Raw genomic sequence first — 17083 nt, forward strand, 5'->3', positions numbered from 1 at the left:
TTATGAATGGGAGTTACGAAAGACTCGTTCTCCGATCGGACTCATTTACACCACTATATAGTATATAGTATAACCAGGCCAATTATCATATCGTTTCGCTTCCATTCATTCATTAGAGTCCCCATTAGTCACCTGCCTCCCTCCACATACAGTACACACGTTTTAGATATATTCGTAGCCGTACGGTTAGTGCTTGCGTTGCATTAGTTAATCCCACCGATTCCGAATCCGAATCCGAGTCCAAACCATCATCTGCCTGCGCTTCCTTCGCTATAATATGCCAACAATTAATTCGCATCGATTGAAAGTATTTTTCGGTTTCAGTTCTCCGACAAAGTTTTTCCAAATGTTTTTGTGTTTTATCTGTTTCTTTTTGATTATAGTGAAGGCAAAATGAAATACAACAAAACTTCCCACTGCGCTTTGACAAATATCAATACAGATATAAAAAAAATACAACAATATGTGTACATTTTCTTTTAACAAAGCAACTAAAAAAAAATAATAAGAAAACCAAAAAGAAAGTCTTATGATGCTTGTATGTATAAAAAACCAACCAACCTGTTGCAACAGACAAACAGAAAAAAAAATTTCCAACGACCAAAAACGAAAAGTGTTCATCTATACGTATTTTGTTTCCTCATCTTCGAACTTATCATTTTGATTTTGTAATATATACGACTCATGTGTTTCACCTCCGTAAAGAGCCCAAGTCTTTTGAGGTCTCGAAAAGATACTTCCAAGATCGATCCTTAGCACCTACTTTCCTTCTGTAAATAATGAAAGTGTTAACCGCACCGATCGAGATGTTTATTTTGTTGCACAAAAACCTTCAGAAACTCTATATTTTGTACTTTTCAACATCCACTTTTGACAGAATGTCAGAAAGCCAATCGAATCTAAGATCCAGACTGTCGATCTCTCTGAAATGTAACCCTCAGACTGTACTATATTCCATAGATCAGCTGCACAGTTTGATCGCAAGTGGTCCGTATATCGTATATAACGTATTTTGTTGGATGTTGTGGTAATCAATTGTTTTCATTTACTTACGATTTTCCTTTTCGACATTCGTTAAGTTCCTTATCGGTTATAGGTTATCTTTATCGTTTGATGTTTCCTGAGTTCTGTTCAGATATTGGCTCCCAACTAACTTGCACTTACCGATTCGATTAGTTCTTAAGTCACACAAACAACTACAACTACAACAACACCAAAGCCAACACCACCAACAACAAGAACAAGTACAACAACAGCTACAGAAACATGCGACAAAAGAAAAAAAATACAAAAAGCTACACTCAACTGTAAATTTATACAAATTGCAATAATAAACTTTTCTTCTTCTTCTTTTCACCTTTTTCTCGAAATATGCTTACCATAACAAAAAAAAAAAAACCAAAAATAATTAAACATTACACCGCTCTCTGAAAAAATACCACAACTCGAAAAACTCAACCGAATCGAAAAAAAAAACAAACCCAATCGAAACCCGTAATCCGAAACCGTAACCGTAACTGACCGTTACCCGATTAAACCCGATACCGATACCGTAACCGCAAAACCCACGCCACCCACCGTTCTCTCCGTTCCTTCACTGCAGGGTAATGCGGCCAACTCCTCCGAAACATCGATGGCCACCCAGCCGGGCGGCTCGGTAACATCGCGGGCGGCGAGCGAAACCCGCTCGGGTCCGCCCGGATCGAGCCATGCGGGCGCCACAGGTAATAGCAGCGGCGGGGGCGGCACCTCGGGTAGTACTCAGACCGGTGCCAAGTTCCGCCACGGCCTGTTACAGCTAATGATACACACGATAGATCCACTACACGATGGTAAGTTCGTTGAGTTGCCACAGTGTGTTTTGCACAAGTCAAGCCAAAAGCCAAAAATGCAAAAAAAGAAAAAATGAAAGCTACTAAAAGTCCCCATAACGAAGTCCCCAGTTACCCGGCTAACCATTAACTTCCCAGTGCTCCTCGACCACAATCCCAGATCCAGTAAATCCAAAAGCCCCCGCGCTGATAAGCAAATTGTTTAAATCAATAATTACTATAAATTTTTATACAAAAAAGTAAATAAAATAATAATTATTTTGTAATTTATTGATTGTAAACTGGCATACAAGGCGTATGAGTAACATTTCTTAATATTCTCTTTAAAGTCATTCCTCAAAGCCTTTAAATAAATATAAAGATAATGATTCAGTCAATTGCAACATGTTCTTCCCATAAAGATTATCTTTCTTTAGGTATTAAATAAAAATAAGCAATAAATATTGACTTACAATTTGTTAATCAGCGCATTCCCAGTCCGCCACGCTTACATCCAAAATAAGATAAATACAAATGCAATAACATCCAACTCTACTCTATATACTATACTATATATACTACCTGTACCTGTACCTGTTATCTATATCTGTTCTAAAGTAAAATTGTTCTATTCAGTTTTGGTTTCTTCTTTTCGGTTTCCCAAAAATTCTGTGTAAATTCTCTGTTCCTTCTAATTGGATGTTTGACTTGCCAGCCAGAAGTTACTTTCGCTCATCCTTCCACTTCTGCTGCTCTCAGCCCAATTACTGTATCTCCATCTATATCTGTATCTGTATCTGTATCTATGTCTATGCTCCGATTTCCACTTCTACTTCCATTTCTCATTTGCGTTGCGTTGTTGCCTTTCAGTTCGCTTCGCTTCGGTTTGTTTTGTTTTGTTTTTCTTTCAATTTGGTTTTAGCTTTCGTTGGCTTTGGTTCACTTTTTTAATGGCGACCTTGGAGCCACTTACCTAATTAGCACGCCAGGCCCAGACGCTCCGTCGACTAGAATTAGAACCAAAAAAAAAGGGGGAAAAAGAGCCAGCAGGCGCGATTGACAGCACTAACCCTTTTGCTTTTGGGTGCGGCAGGAAGAGGGAAAGGTCATCGCGATATTATTGCTCCCACACCGGATAGATTCTGTAGTTGTGCAAAGTTTCCAATCAGATTGGCCCCACTTTCGAGCATTGATTTTGGTATGGATTGACTGTAGCTATAGCTACCCCTGCACCCATGAATATGTAGAAAAGACCTCAGTGTCGTTGCCACGGCAATGGCCCACAGAAAATTAAACGAATCGAAATGAGGCAGCTCAGGGGCGTGTTCGCCAAGGTTCGCAGGTGCGAAGTGTTAGAATTCGTGTAGCTCTAGCTCCAAGTGGGCCTACCTCAACTAGTTAGCAGTTCTATATGAAATTTACAGGGGTTGTAGAACCAAAGAAAAAATTCCAATTAAGTTTTAATTTTCTAATTGCCCAACAAAGAAGATTTATATTCGCAAATATACAGTGGAAAAACCAAAACGATCTATTAAATCATCAGGAATATATTATTTTGTCATTGTTAACTGACAGCAGAGCTTTCAATTCAAAAGTTCCCCATTTTGTTGAATTAGGTGATTCAGATTAATTCAAGTTAAAGCGGATCCCAATTAGAAACTTAGGTTACAAGGGTTTATTCCTTCGCCTTCAGTTGCTAATGCTACACAAATACGCTATTTAATTATTTACTTTCGGCTTTGTTTTTCATTTTGTTGCTAACAAGTAAAAACCAAAAAATATAACAATAAAACAAAAGGAAAAGCAGAAAAACAAACAAGAAAAAAAAGAAAACAAAATAACGAAAATATTTTATGTTGTTCAATGTCAGTTTGGAGTTACATTTATACCAATATATCAATATATATATATATACATATGCGTTATATATCTAGCATAGAGAACTTATCATAAATTCCTAGAGTTTGTGCGAGCAGTTCAATGGCATACGTACTGACTAAATGAAAATAAATATACTGCAAGATAGATATTCCGCAGGTCTTAATATATGCCATACCTCGAGTACCTATGCCATTGAATGCTGGATTGAGTTGAGTTTGACGCGTGACAAAAACAAAACAATTTATACTGTACATATATTAACTATGCGTTTTTAATGTTGTATGTGTTAAATGTAATCATTATCGTAATTGTAATTGAAATTGTAATTAGTTAGCAACTAGTACAATTGGCCCGCAGCAATGCGGTTCGAAATCGGCTTCGACTTAGACTTAGGGGCTCAGACTCAGACTCAGACTCATGCTATACTATATAAAGTACACCCATCTACACTCCACACCCGAGTAGATAGAAAACTATTTAAACTATTAACGAGCTGCGACTGCATGTGCGACTAGTCGAGCTTGTTTCAGGTTGTTTTTGCATAGGTCGGATCGCTTTTTGTCACTGGAATGTTCGTCATATATTGTTTATATGTGTGTTTCTTTCAACTCGTTATGCTCGTTGTATGGGAATTGTGTTTTTGGGCCTGAGCCAGTGGAAATCCGGCAGCGACGGGCGGAAATCATTTTCTATGATCTCCGATGGCAATGATCTCGATATATAATCGCTTCGATTGATTTCCAGCCTGTCTCTAAGAACAGCCAAGATCACAAGTCCCATCCCGAATTACATAGTCGTGCTTTTGCTCAGTTCTCTGTATGAGCATGTTCTTCACTAGGTCTGTATTAAAACCAAAGATAGTCATATCGATACCGTTAAGAGCCCCCCTGTAAAACCGCCCACCGCGATACAAACACACACTTGTGATCTATAGAAACGTAAGCTAAGCTTAGATGTAAGTCTATCGGAATCGTGTACATATATACACACATATGTATATGTATATACCTAGAGCAATGCTAGAAGGGGTCTTCCAAGTGTACCTACTTAGTCAGAGGATCCCCTGAGAAAATGTAAATTCAAAAGAGAACTTCACGCCGCATTGACAACAGAAAACCGAATCGAATCGAATTGAAACCCATCAGAAAACCCCGTCCGATCCCCAAGCATCATCAAAAAAAAAAAACAGATCGAAATCTCGAATATTTAACCAGCTCCTAGTGCAAAACACAAGTTCACACTCAATAGATACCGAATCGGATCGATTCAGAGACAAAAGTTAGACCAAAAACCCATGAGACTCTGACACGGTAAATATCAGTAGTGATCTCTAGACTAGAACTAGTTTACTTATAGTCCTAGCTGTAGTCCTAGTCAGCTTACGAACCCCTCCCCCTCTGCTGTCCGCTCTCCGCTCTCTGCTCCCCCCGCTCTCTCTTCCGCTCTACTCTTCTGTCATACCCTGTACTCTACTCTATATAGACTAGACCGTATCCCCATAGCTATAAACTATAATCTGTTAACTTACTCAAGCAACCTCCAAATGCTGTCTCGCAACTGACATCAACATTTTGTATAAAATATTTTCAATATACATATAGACATATATTTGCGTATATGAACGATCCAATCCAATCCCCTAAATGAGTAAATTTGATTGTAAATTAAAAGCTCTAAGAAAGAAACTAAATCTGAAAATGAAACTCGTAACTGGGTTAATTCGTTTATTTCTGATTTTAATCGATGCAATTTTATTCTTTCTTTTTCTTCTTTTTTTCTTTTGATTTTTCGCAAAAAAAAAAAAATACCAAACCAAAAAAAATGATCAAATAAAAATAAACACTTGGATTTTGCGTTCAAAAAAAAACTCAATTCGTTGTGTGCCAACAAAAAACCGAAAATCGAAATCGAATACCGAAAACCGAATACCGTAACCGCACAAACACAACAACAAATACTACAACGACAACACCGCTACTCGCCACACACCAACACAACCACCACCACCACACTCGTGTTTTGTGTACCAACAAACAATAAACAATAAACAAACAAACACTGCATTATTTATCGAAACACCCGCAAAAAAAAAACCACACACAATTACAATGACAAAGATGATGTTCCAGGCAAAGTGGACGAGAAGGCGACGCAGCTGCACGCCATTGCCTCGCTGAAGGTTTTGCTGGATGCCACCAAGCCGCAGCGCGGTGGTGCCACCACCTCGGCGGCCAACCACGTCAAGATCAACCTCAAGGAGACCACGCTCGCCGATCGTCCCAATGGGAATATCGACACCACCCTCGACTCGGTAAGTCCACCCCTGACCACCTCCGTTTGTCCCCCTGTTGTAATCCGTACGATGTGCTAATTAATATATGAATTGCTCATGATTTTCCTTAGGCATGTCTTTTTCGTTTCGAATATCTATTGATTTGATTTCAGTTTTCGGTTCTTGTGCTTTCGTTACAAACTGATTGATTGTGTCACACACAATGCGCTGCATTCTTCATACAAGCAACAACTTAATTAAGTCAGGAATATCGTGGAAAATGAAAGAACCTTGGATTTTAATACCACGTCGCGATAAAAAGTAGAACTAATAGCCTTAATATCGAATATCGTAAATGAATATCGTAAAATTGTATTTGCTGAAATATGAAAGCATTAAGTTAAAAAATCACTTTCCGGAATATTATTATCGCTATTGATTGTCAGCTGAATATCGTATTTTGTAAATCGGATACCCCCCAGTGCGATATTATTTCCCAGACAGGGTTTAGCGACCAGTTCAAGCGACCTACCAAAATGTATACACTCCATTTTCCAATTCTAGCTGTTGGCATGTTTCCTTTACATTGCTAATCGATTGATTGATTAAGCAACTGATTGGTTAACTGATTGATGCAACGTTTGAACTGATTCTAAACTGAACCATGGTGTGTTTTTAATCCCCACCTAAATATATGTTTTGATGTATACTCTTCCCTCATTCGTTTTTCATGTGTTTCCTTGTTCGTTTCCCACTGTTTTTGCCGGTTCAAAAAAATATGTGAAATGCCTAAGTGTGTGTAGGCCCGCCCAGAGAAAAGAAAACCAAAAAAATACCAGAAAGATATGTCTGTGTGTTTATGCAACGTTTATGTGTGACTTATTATGGATTTTGATTTACTTCTTTGACTTAAACTAAACAACGATTTGTGTCCGAATTCTTTTCCATACAACTGTTCAACCCACCCACCGCCCACCCATCCCCGCCACACACAAATCTCTATCTCACACACACACACACACACCACACACGCCTCAACTTTCCTCCTGTCTACCTTTCAACTTTCTTTCGATTTGTTTGTGTATGTTTATCTCCCTTACTTTTGGAGTATCTTCATGCCCCCATCTTTCCACCCTCCATCCATCTCTATCGAACTATCTATCTATCTATCTATCTATATCTCTGTGTGTGTTTTGTCTTGCCCCAGATTAAGAAGAGCTAATTCGGAATAGTGAAATTTTTGCATACTCGTATACCGTATGACCCATTTGGAACTCATTTGCTTTGTGTCTTTACCTGATTTCGTTACTCGTACCTAGCGTTGAGCATCCACAAAAACATCTACAGTATATACCCAACAAACAGCCGAGGAGAACCAAAGTCATCACAGCGCCTTGCATATTATGATTTCCATTCATATTTCACTAATGCGCGATGCAGTCATTCCAATGCAAAGTAGCTGCGCCCAAAAACCACCGATCACCGATCACCACACCCACCCACACACAGCGTGTGTGCTCGTATATCGTACCTCGCCGCGTATCGTAATCGTTGGCATTTTGTTAACGCGAACATTTTTATGCATAGGCGCAAGCACTCGGCTTTGGCCCCCCATCAGCAATATCAGCAAAAGCAGCAGGCTTAGTAGCATTGCATTCCGGATGCTCATTGCGGGCCCAACATACCCTACCTCTTGCAGAAGGTTACAAAGTTCCGTCATCCGTTTGAAAATGTCGTCTGTCTTTGAAGCTAGAGTTACTTGGTGAAACAGCAGAGCGAGCTGATTCCCCGTGTAACCCCAACTTAAAACTAAAGTTGTATCCGATGCAGCAGATTTTTTGTCTTAAGCTATTAATGACAATTCTACAAATCAATTAAAAATCTTGAGCAACCGCGGCATCGTTTAGAACACTTTTTCATTGCAGTTTAAATGCAATGAGCTTATTGGGAAAGTCTGCATCGTGTAGACCGAACTGATTCACCGTGTAATCCCAACTTAAAAGAAAAGCTGCATCCGACGCAGCGGATTTTTTTGTCATATGCTATTAATGAAAATTCTACATACATATGTAAAATTAAAAATCTTTAGCAACTGCTGCATCGTTTATAACGTTTTTTCCTAATCTGTAAAGATTATTTAAAAAAATATATACATCCATCTGCAAGGGTGTCCTAACTTCGGCTTGCCGTAAAGAATCTCGCTTCCTAGTTGGTTATTAATTACATTTTTTGTTTTCATTTATGCAAAGATCACAAAGCAAACAAACAAAATTCTGAGGTGCTGACTCGCCTCAATTACTGCGACCTCATTTGAATTCGACTCACAATTAGACGCAACATGGCTGGCCTCGATGGCCGCTTTAAACCGAATTTTCCGAGTTGGGCTTCTGTCTTAAAGAAAAAATAAAAGAAAATCCTTAAAAAATATATAACAGTTTAATCCACAACCAGCTAATTGTGTTTGTGTTTCCACTCTCTCCCGATCCGTATGTGTTTGTTATGTAAACCCCGACTTCCCACACTTCTTCTAAACATTGTGAACAGCCTTCTTTCCAAACTATCTATCTGTCTACCCCCTCAAAAGTCTTCTACTTTTTCCAACAGCCTAAGTTTTAACCAAAGTTTTATTTCCATAACTGATCTGATTCTGAGGACTTGGCCCTGAGATCCAAAACTTTATGTTTACAAATCACTATATATACTTATAAATGTGTACTCTTCTCCCAAAAATACTTGTCATATAAATTTATAATGTATCTTGAATAATCAACCTAAAGCCATCGTTGAGTGGTCGACGTCCTAGCTGGATTGAGCAGAGGGTCAAAATTCAGACACGCAAATTTAGCATCAAAGTTAGTTTCATGAACAATTTTTATTGATCTCTCTTTACCTATCTTTCTCTCTATATCTATTTATCTTCGCTCTTCTATATATTGCATACAATCTTTATAATTTCTTGCAACAAATATATCGTAAACGACGAAAATGTATTTTTTTTTTTCATTTTTATTCAGTAACAAAGAAAATATCAGACAAATGCACGCGAGTCGTACACAAAAGCTCCTTGGCAGTGGCCTCATTAGAAACCTGGAAGATAAAGACAATATGTTCAGAGCTGATAAAAATCAAATAATAATAAAAATAGCAAATTGCCTTTGAAATTGTATTTGTTAAAAAAGTGTGGTTAGTCCGTCAATATTATATAAATTCTGGGATCAATATTCTGCATAGTATCGAATATCGTAAATGAAATCACTTCAGTTGAATGATGATTAATTATAAATGCCCAGAACGCCAAGTCCAAAAACCGCAGCCCCGTCAATGACTAACCCATATCTTTGCGCTATTGAATGGTAAAAAAATAAAAATAAATTACACTTAAAATAGTTGGGAATCTTGAGTTACTAGCCAGGAGCGTGGAGTGTAGACCGCATTTAAATTTCCACCTAGTTGTTGCATTTGCAAAGCTTCTGAGAATTGTCACTAACTAACCCAAAAAAAACACACACACACAATGTTGCTTCAGTGTAACAACCACGTATACTTCGAGTAGAATTTACCTTAGTGATATGAAAACTAGACTTAGACACCTCTTTTTAACCTGTTTTACTTTCTACTTTTGTTCACGATTGATCGACCTTGTAGACTGTGTCTGTGTGTTGTTGCACTTGCAAGTCTGACTTGAGCATGCCCACTGTACCAATGCACCACAATGTAGTACCACTGTACCTGCGATGCTGATCGAACTCTGCACGTTTTAAGTCTAACCATCTCAAGTCTGAGCACAAATCAGTATCGTATCGTAATTGTAGTCCTGCTAGAAAGTAAGTGCACCCCTTTTGAACTCGAGCCACACTAAGTATCTTGATCGAACCGACACCGAATCCACTCAGATCCCGCCAAGCAAGCTCTAAACGCCTGTCTGCGAGCTCCCGCCAGTGAAATGAAACCCAACCCAAATTCAAACCAAAGCCATAACTAAACTAAGACTAATTGCAAACCCGAAAGCAGAGCAAAATTTGTACTATGACAAAAAAGCTATCCCGTAACCGTAACGACTCATGACCATCCTGTAAACATAGCTCAGAACGCATTCCACCTCAGAACCTCCGACCTCGAAATCGAAATCGAAATCGAAATATCAATCAACCACCTTCAACCACTGACACCATAATCCACACACCCACATTTTTACTATATATTTTATACAACAAATTCCGTATTACATATTCAATATTATATACCTCTATATATAAATATAAATACCCAAAAGCTACGGCTAAATACTAACAGACTTCAGTCGAGTTCGGTCCAAGTCCCTAATCGCCAATCTCTTCCATTGCCTTGACCAACAAAGGCGCCCGAAATCGAGGATGAGCCGGAACCCCTGAGCATGGCCTGGCCGGACACGGCGCGAAAGCGGCTCACCTACGTCCTGGTGGCCCCGCTCCTGGTGCCCATGTGGCTGACACTGCCCGATACGCGGACGCCCCGCGGCAAGCGCTTCTTTCCGGTCACCTTCATCGGCTCCATCGTGTGGATAGCGGCCTTCTCCTACCTGATGGTCTGGTGGGCCAACGTGGCCGGCGACACGGCGCGCATTCCGCCCGAGGTACACTCACCAAAGCAAATAGCTTAAATTATTAGGACTCCCTCCTGAAGTATAGTAGACTTCAATTAATAAATTATTCCAAAGGAATACCAACTAACTTTTTGTTTATACAAATTGAAAACAGCAAAAAACATCAAGCCAACGATTTAAAAGATTTAGGCACGTTTTCACCTCATAATGTTAAAAACATAGGAAATTCATAGCTTTAAGCCTACTTAGCTAGAGGATAAACTTAGGCTTTAAGCCTTCAAACCTAAAGGGGATGGAATGGTTTCAAGCATACTTTAAATTTATAATGAAAATGAAACCGGCTTAAAAAAAATGTATTTTAATCTAAAAATGGTTAGTACATTTTATAGGCTATTTTTGAATAGTTGTATAAAAAATTATAGAAACTGTTTGAATAAGGACTTCAATATTTAAGTAAAGAAAAACATAAAAGCAAATTTTTAAATAATTGTTTTAGAGAAAATATTTTTATACTTAATTATTTTTATAATGGAAAGTACGTTTAGGCAAAATTACTTGTTTATAAATGGGGTTTATAAATCAGAGTTTCTGCTCTATAGGACAGTAGAGTAGTGTACGAATAGTGCGCTTGCCTTGCTTTGGCCGCTGATTAACCCTTCACCCCGCTCTCTTTTTCCCCCCTAGGTCATGGGTCTGACCTTCCTGGCGGCGGGCACCTCCATTCCGGACTTGATTACCTCGGTGATAGTGGCACGCAAGGGATTCGGCGACATGGCCGTGTCCAGTTCCGTGGGCAGCAATATATTCGACGTGACCGTGGGGTGAGTAGTGATTGCATCTTTTGGCGTCCTTTTTGAGCCGCATCCTAACCGGTTACCATTGATTACCTCTACTCTACTCCTCACTTGACAGCCTGCCGATCCCGTGGCTGCTGTATGGAATCATCTACGGGGCCCCTGTGGAGGTGAACTCGGTGGGCATGGTCTGCTCCATAACCATCCTGTTTATGATGCTTGTGTTCGTGGTGATGTCAATCGCCTGCTTCCGCTGGCGCATGAACAAGGGGTTGGGCTTCACCATGTTTCTGTTGTATTTTGCCTTTGTCGCCGTGTCGCTGATGTTCGAATACGACGTGATCACGTGCCCCTTCTAAGGGGCAGGGGCAAAGACAAAAGCGGTCAACACTTACCGAGTTCAAGCTACCGAGATCCCAAGGATGTCTACCAAGGATATGGATGTGGACAAGGATGTCTGGATGCCGCCGAGGACGAGACAGTCTCACGTCTCACACCCAATTAGCTAAATTATATACAAGCAAATTAATGAATGATTAACAAATTAATTAACAATGGACTAAAGCTAAATAATCGAATTGTTAAACAGACAAAAACACCGCCACACAGACTCACTCACAGATACACGCCACAAAACCGAAACAAACATATTGAAAATAACGAAATCGAAAACTTAACGTTAACAAAATGCGAGTTAGTTAGTGCCAGCGTTTCTTTTTCGAAAGACATTTACTTTAAAGTGTTTAGCGCAGCTTTTTAACGCAAGCAGCCCCCTCCAGTCCCAAACTCTACGAATCTTTGCTCCCAACTATCGTATCTATGTATCTACGACCTAATACCAAACTAGCGAGAAGGAAACACACGACAATGGCTTCCCAACCACTTACTAACTATGTATCTACCTAACGTTTGGGTTTTAACTACAAGCATAAGAAAACCAGCAAAAGTATGTATCAACAAATATATATGATTATCTCGGCACAAGGCACCCTATATCCTATATACGGTACGTTACGATACGATACGATACGATACGATAAAGGAAAGCAGCCTCCAAATTTTGTGTTGAGCTCTGTCGTTTCGTTTCGATCGATCGAGCGAAAAGCCTTTCATTTGCGTGCTCTACTAAGATTTCTCCTAAAAGCTTTATCCAGAGCCTATCTAAACTCTATCTAGTTTACGACTTATATACATAATACTTATATACCCACTCACACGCACACTTACATGGCATACTATATATTGACCTGTATTGATTAAGTGATAATTTGCGTACTTATTGAACAAAGAAAAGAACTCTCAAAGTAAGCTACAATTATACTCGAATTCCGAAACTAAATCGAAGCGAATGTAGGGCATACTCAAGATATTTTGCTAAAGAGCATCTGCCATACATCCAGACCAGGGCATTATGATTATCACCGATTCCAGTCCGATGCTAATTCTAATTCTAATTCTAGTTATGATTATGATTCTAGTTCTGATCCCGATTCTAGTCCTAATTCTAATTCTGATTCAAGTTGGCGTTTGGGAGGAGCAGAGTTTAAATTTAACTTTAAATTGAAGCCATATTTATTATAGACTACTTCGAATCCAAAACAAAAACTAAGCCTACAAAAAACCAAAAAAAAACAAAACCAACCAAAAAAAAAAACAAAAAAACTAATTTCATATACTTTTTGCTTAATGAAGTCCCCCAAGTACATATATATGAGCATATTAACGTATTTATATATAAACGACATATAAGACGATATTTAACGAAATATGAAACAAAATCAACTTGCTCTCTTTATTTAGAAGGTACGTAACATTTTTCTAAACTAAAACCCTTAACTCGTAAAACCAAGTGGCCGCAAACCGATGAAATGCAAATTGTATGGAGATGGAAACCCAAATAATTAAACATAAAACGCATACATATATACACCTAAATATAAACATACATATATATATATATTTTATATATACCAGAAGATAACTTACTATATATATATGCAACTATACTTAAGTAGGCAATGTATCTAACGGATATCCAGACGTTTGCATATGGCTCGCAGTCAAGTTAAGGAAGCGACAGAACACAGATACAAATACCAGATACCAGATACAAGATACAATATACAAACACACACACGTACACACTCAGAACAGAAAGCAATAATTTTTATTACCAGTGAAATTAGAGGATTCAGCAGTGGCATCGCACTATATGCATACTCCTATATGTACGACATGCGAAAATCTCACTGTACATTGAGGCCAAGAAGTCAGCAGCTCAGCAGTGGTAACGCATCGGAAATAATTATATATGCATTCACAGTCGCAGCATTATATACTGTATCCACTGAACAATGCGATTAGATGTGCTGATGCAAATGCAGAATTAACGTAACTAAGTGGCCGCTCTTACACCCCATGGGTGCAGTGCATTCGATTGCACACAGATATTAATATACGAGTATATGAATAAATGATAATATAATATGAATATGCATGTAGGATATGGGCAGGTCAGAGGTCACGGCAGCAGAGAGCAGGAGCGAGAGGATTGTCAGGGAACACCGAGGTGGAGACGTTGTATAAAACTCGAACGAGGCTAACATCAGGTCATACCCTCTCCACACAGATGACACCACATCACTTCATTTGCCCTTGTACCAATCCAGCTAAGAGTTGGCTGAGAACCAGTCTACCACTTTTCCTATCAATTATATTGGGTTATCCTAAGTATTTTCTATAAATATCGCTTTATGAAGACCAATATCGTAAACTGACTTGCAATGTTTTCTATACTTTATTGCCTTTCCTATAACCTAATTGAAATCTTAAAAACTAATTTTTGCTTCTCTCTATATACTAAAGCTTGTTCTTCTTATAATTAGCTCCAAACTTAATCTACTGCTCTTCTACCTTTTACCTTTCATCTCAGCCTCTCCAAGCGTTTCTCAGTGTAGCTCCTAATTCCAAAAGTGTCGACTTTCGTCCTTCTGTATTGATATATACGCCCTTGTATCGTATATATCCCAACTAGCAAGCTCACTTCTCACGAGTAGATTGCCTTGGTCGCCAGGCTTTAACAGAGACAACTTCCAAGAACAAACAACAAATTAACTTAAACTTTTATACATGCTGTATGTCAAACTAAAGACAACAATGGATACAAAAAAAAAAACTAAATCGAATAGAAAAAACCTAAAAAAATATCTTCCAAATTAACTTTAAAACCAAGTCATATTTATTATATAAAAATAAAATACTTCAGAAAGAAACACTCACACTTAACTACATCTTATTAGAACCTAATAACGAGAAAATGGAAAAGCACACCCAGCAATTACTTGTACTGAAGATTTCCCTCACTCACACCCACTCACATCTAATCTGTCATACATACATACATATCGCGCCCCAGTTTTCTGTCTAAAAAGGTACAAAACCTAGAATTTCCTAGAGAAAAGCCCAAATTTATTTCGAGGAGCTTCTTTCACTACCACGCCCTCAAGCAAATGAAAGGCTAATCAAACGATCCCCCTTTAACAAAAATCCTTCTCTATCCAATGTTTCCCTTCCCATCCATCCAAAATCATTAACCTACAACGCACACACACCACACAAAATTGTCGAGTGGCGTAGAAGTCTCGCTTTAAAGCAACGTAAATAAGAGGAAATATATACAAGAAATATATATATACAGATATATATATATATGAAATTGTTATGGTTATAGATTTTTAACAAGTTGAATAATTGCGTAAAAAGTAAAAGTGAAACAAAAACACAAAAAAATTGTTGAAACATTAGCAAAAGCGTTCATAAAACATAAACGAAGCATAAGGAAGGAAATAATAATAAAGATAAAACGAAACCGAGCATACCAAATCGAATCGAAAGATATAGTAATGCTATATATACTTTATGAAATATTTAACTATGAAAATAAAAATCATTGTTTGAAATTAAAGTGAAAAAAGTAAACTTACAAAAAAAAACAAAAAAAAAAAACCAAAAGAATTTTGTGTTTGCTAATTTTGTGTCCTCAACCAAATTTTGAGTTTTGCAGAAAAATCAACCGTAAGTATACCCAATTGATTCTTATGTTTTCTAAACGTAATTGGCATGATTAGATATTCAATGTTCGATGTTTTCAAATAAAATTAGCAAACACAAGCACAGACCATTCGGAAGCATTTCTAGAGATCTGATCTGGCCCAATACTAATCACGCTCTCAAGTCAATCACCTATAACAATCGTCTTGATCAAGAAATACCGATATACCACATAACGTCTACGAGTAAAAACGAACGAGCACATAATCATTAATTTCAGCTTTAAATAATCTACGAACTAGACCTAAACCGTACATATATGGAACACTCGGATATTTATTAACTTTTATAAACCAGTATATGTACCATATACCGTATAGCATATAGCGAATAGCGTGTCTGGGGCGATCGCACGCTCCAAGTGGATTACTTTTTTAATACTTAATACGATTACGAATACAAATAGAACACGTGAAATGCAATGTATGCAATACTTATATTCGATTATATTTACAATATTTAGAGAGCGTTTCAAGTTGCGTCCGTTGTTTAGACAGAGAAACACAGCAAACAATAAATTGTCAGTCAGTTGCCAGCGGCTTCGATTTGATTTCGATTATTTCGATTTTCGTTCGATGTGAGGAAACCAAACGATTACCGATTAACGATTAAACGATTTAACGACAATGCGTATATGAAGCAAATATGATATATGAAATCCAGTAAAAAGTAATAGTTAACATATTGGTAGACTAATTTAAAGATTTTATAGCGTTTTCAAATTTATAAGTGTATAAACCGGATGCGTTTATTATTTGTAATGCCAGCGATCAGCCGATCGACATCGGATGTCAGCAGATATAGCGTCGTGTGTAATACAGTTATCATTACCCACCAAAATGTATGTATATTTTCCGTTGTTCAGTTTCGATCGTTGTACTTTTGAATTTTACCTTAGGAGTGTGTATTTTTTCGAGACCGATCGATAGTGCAGACGGGTGTGTAATATTTTAATAGCGAACAATGAGAGTATTATAATAACAGACATTAATTTTAACAACTGATACGCTTCTAGCACATAAGATTGTACAAATGATTTATATGAATAATACGATAAACCATGAAAGAAAGCGCAAAAAGGGAGCTAAAGTTTCGGTTCAGACATTCAGTTGATCCAGTCTAAATTTAGTCCCCTCTTCTTAGTCATCAAAGAAGTATAGCCCCCCCCCGAACTCACTTTATCTTTGTGGCGAACCAGAGCGCTCGAATGACGAATACAGCGAGTTATTTACTTTATACAAGTACGTCTAGTTAACGACATTTAGATTTTATACAAAACACACCCAGAAACACGCAGTCATTTGATTCCAAAATCCGAACCGAACCAAACTCCCCAGCAGACCCATCAGTTAACAGATATCATCAAAATCGAGCAAGGAGTAAAAGCAAATCAAATATATAGTCAATTTCTAACGATACATGCAAAAGTATATGGCTGGCACTCACGATATATATGTAAAACAAAAGTATATGAAGTTATATAAAGCATTTTAAGGATCGTAAATTGGAGAGGCGCAGAATAGAGCGGGGGGTGAAAGGCCCCCCCAAAAACTTATGTAAATCAAAACGAAGCTATAGCGAATAAACCGAAATGTTAACTAGTTATTTAGGTGAAATATACAACAAACCACAC

General features: G+C 37.9%; 1 protein-coding gene and 1 long non-coding RNA gene across 9 annotated transcripts in view; one reads left to right on the forward strand and one right to left on the reverse strand.

Moving 5' to 3' along the window:
* The window catches only part of Nckx30C (solute carrier family 24 member Nckx30C), a 32728-nt gene extending 20450 nt beyond the window's left edge, over positions 1-12278 (forward strand). For 3 of the 8 annotated variants that reach the window (XM_017158186.3, XM_017158185.3, XM_070211559.1), the window contains exons 4-9: positions 1604-1832; positions 5810-6003; positions 8742-8816; positions 10322-10576; positions 11231-11367; positions 11459-12278. In XM_017158186.3, coding sequence (XP_017013675.3) covers positions 1604-1832; positions 5810-6003; positions 8742-8816; positions 10322-10576; positions 11231-11367; positions 11459-11699 — 1131 coding nt within the window. In that variant the 3' untranslated portion in view covers positions 11700-12278. The remainder of the gene's footprint in view (positions 1-1603; positions 1833-5809; positions 6004-8741; positions 8817-10321; positions 10577-11230; positions 11368-11458) is intronic. The other 5 variants (XM_070211586.1, XM_070211614.1, XM_070211532.1 and 2 more) reach the window with 4 other exon arrangements.
* Positions 8616-10304, reverse strand: LOC138912250 (uncharacterized). The gene is made up of 2 exons (XR_011417755.1): positions 9694-10304; positions 8616-9051 (listed from the first exon to the last, which is right to left on the reverse strand). It is a non-coding gene; the product is annotated as an uncharacterized lncRNA (long non-coding RNA).
* Positions 12279-17083: the final 4805 nt, after the last annotated feature.

This window comes from Drosophila takahashii, chromosome 2L, assembly GCF_030179915.1.
Source record: "Drosophila takahashii strain IR98-3 E-12201 chromosome 2L, DtakHiC1v2, whole genome shotgun sequence".
Taxonomy (NCBI): domain Eukaryota; kingdom Metazoa; phylum Arthropoda; class Insecta; order Diptera; family Drosophilidae; genus Drosophila; species Drosophila takahashii.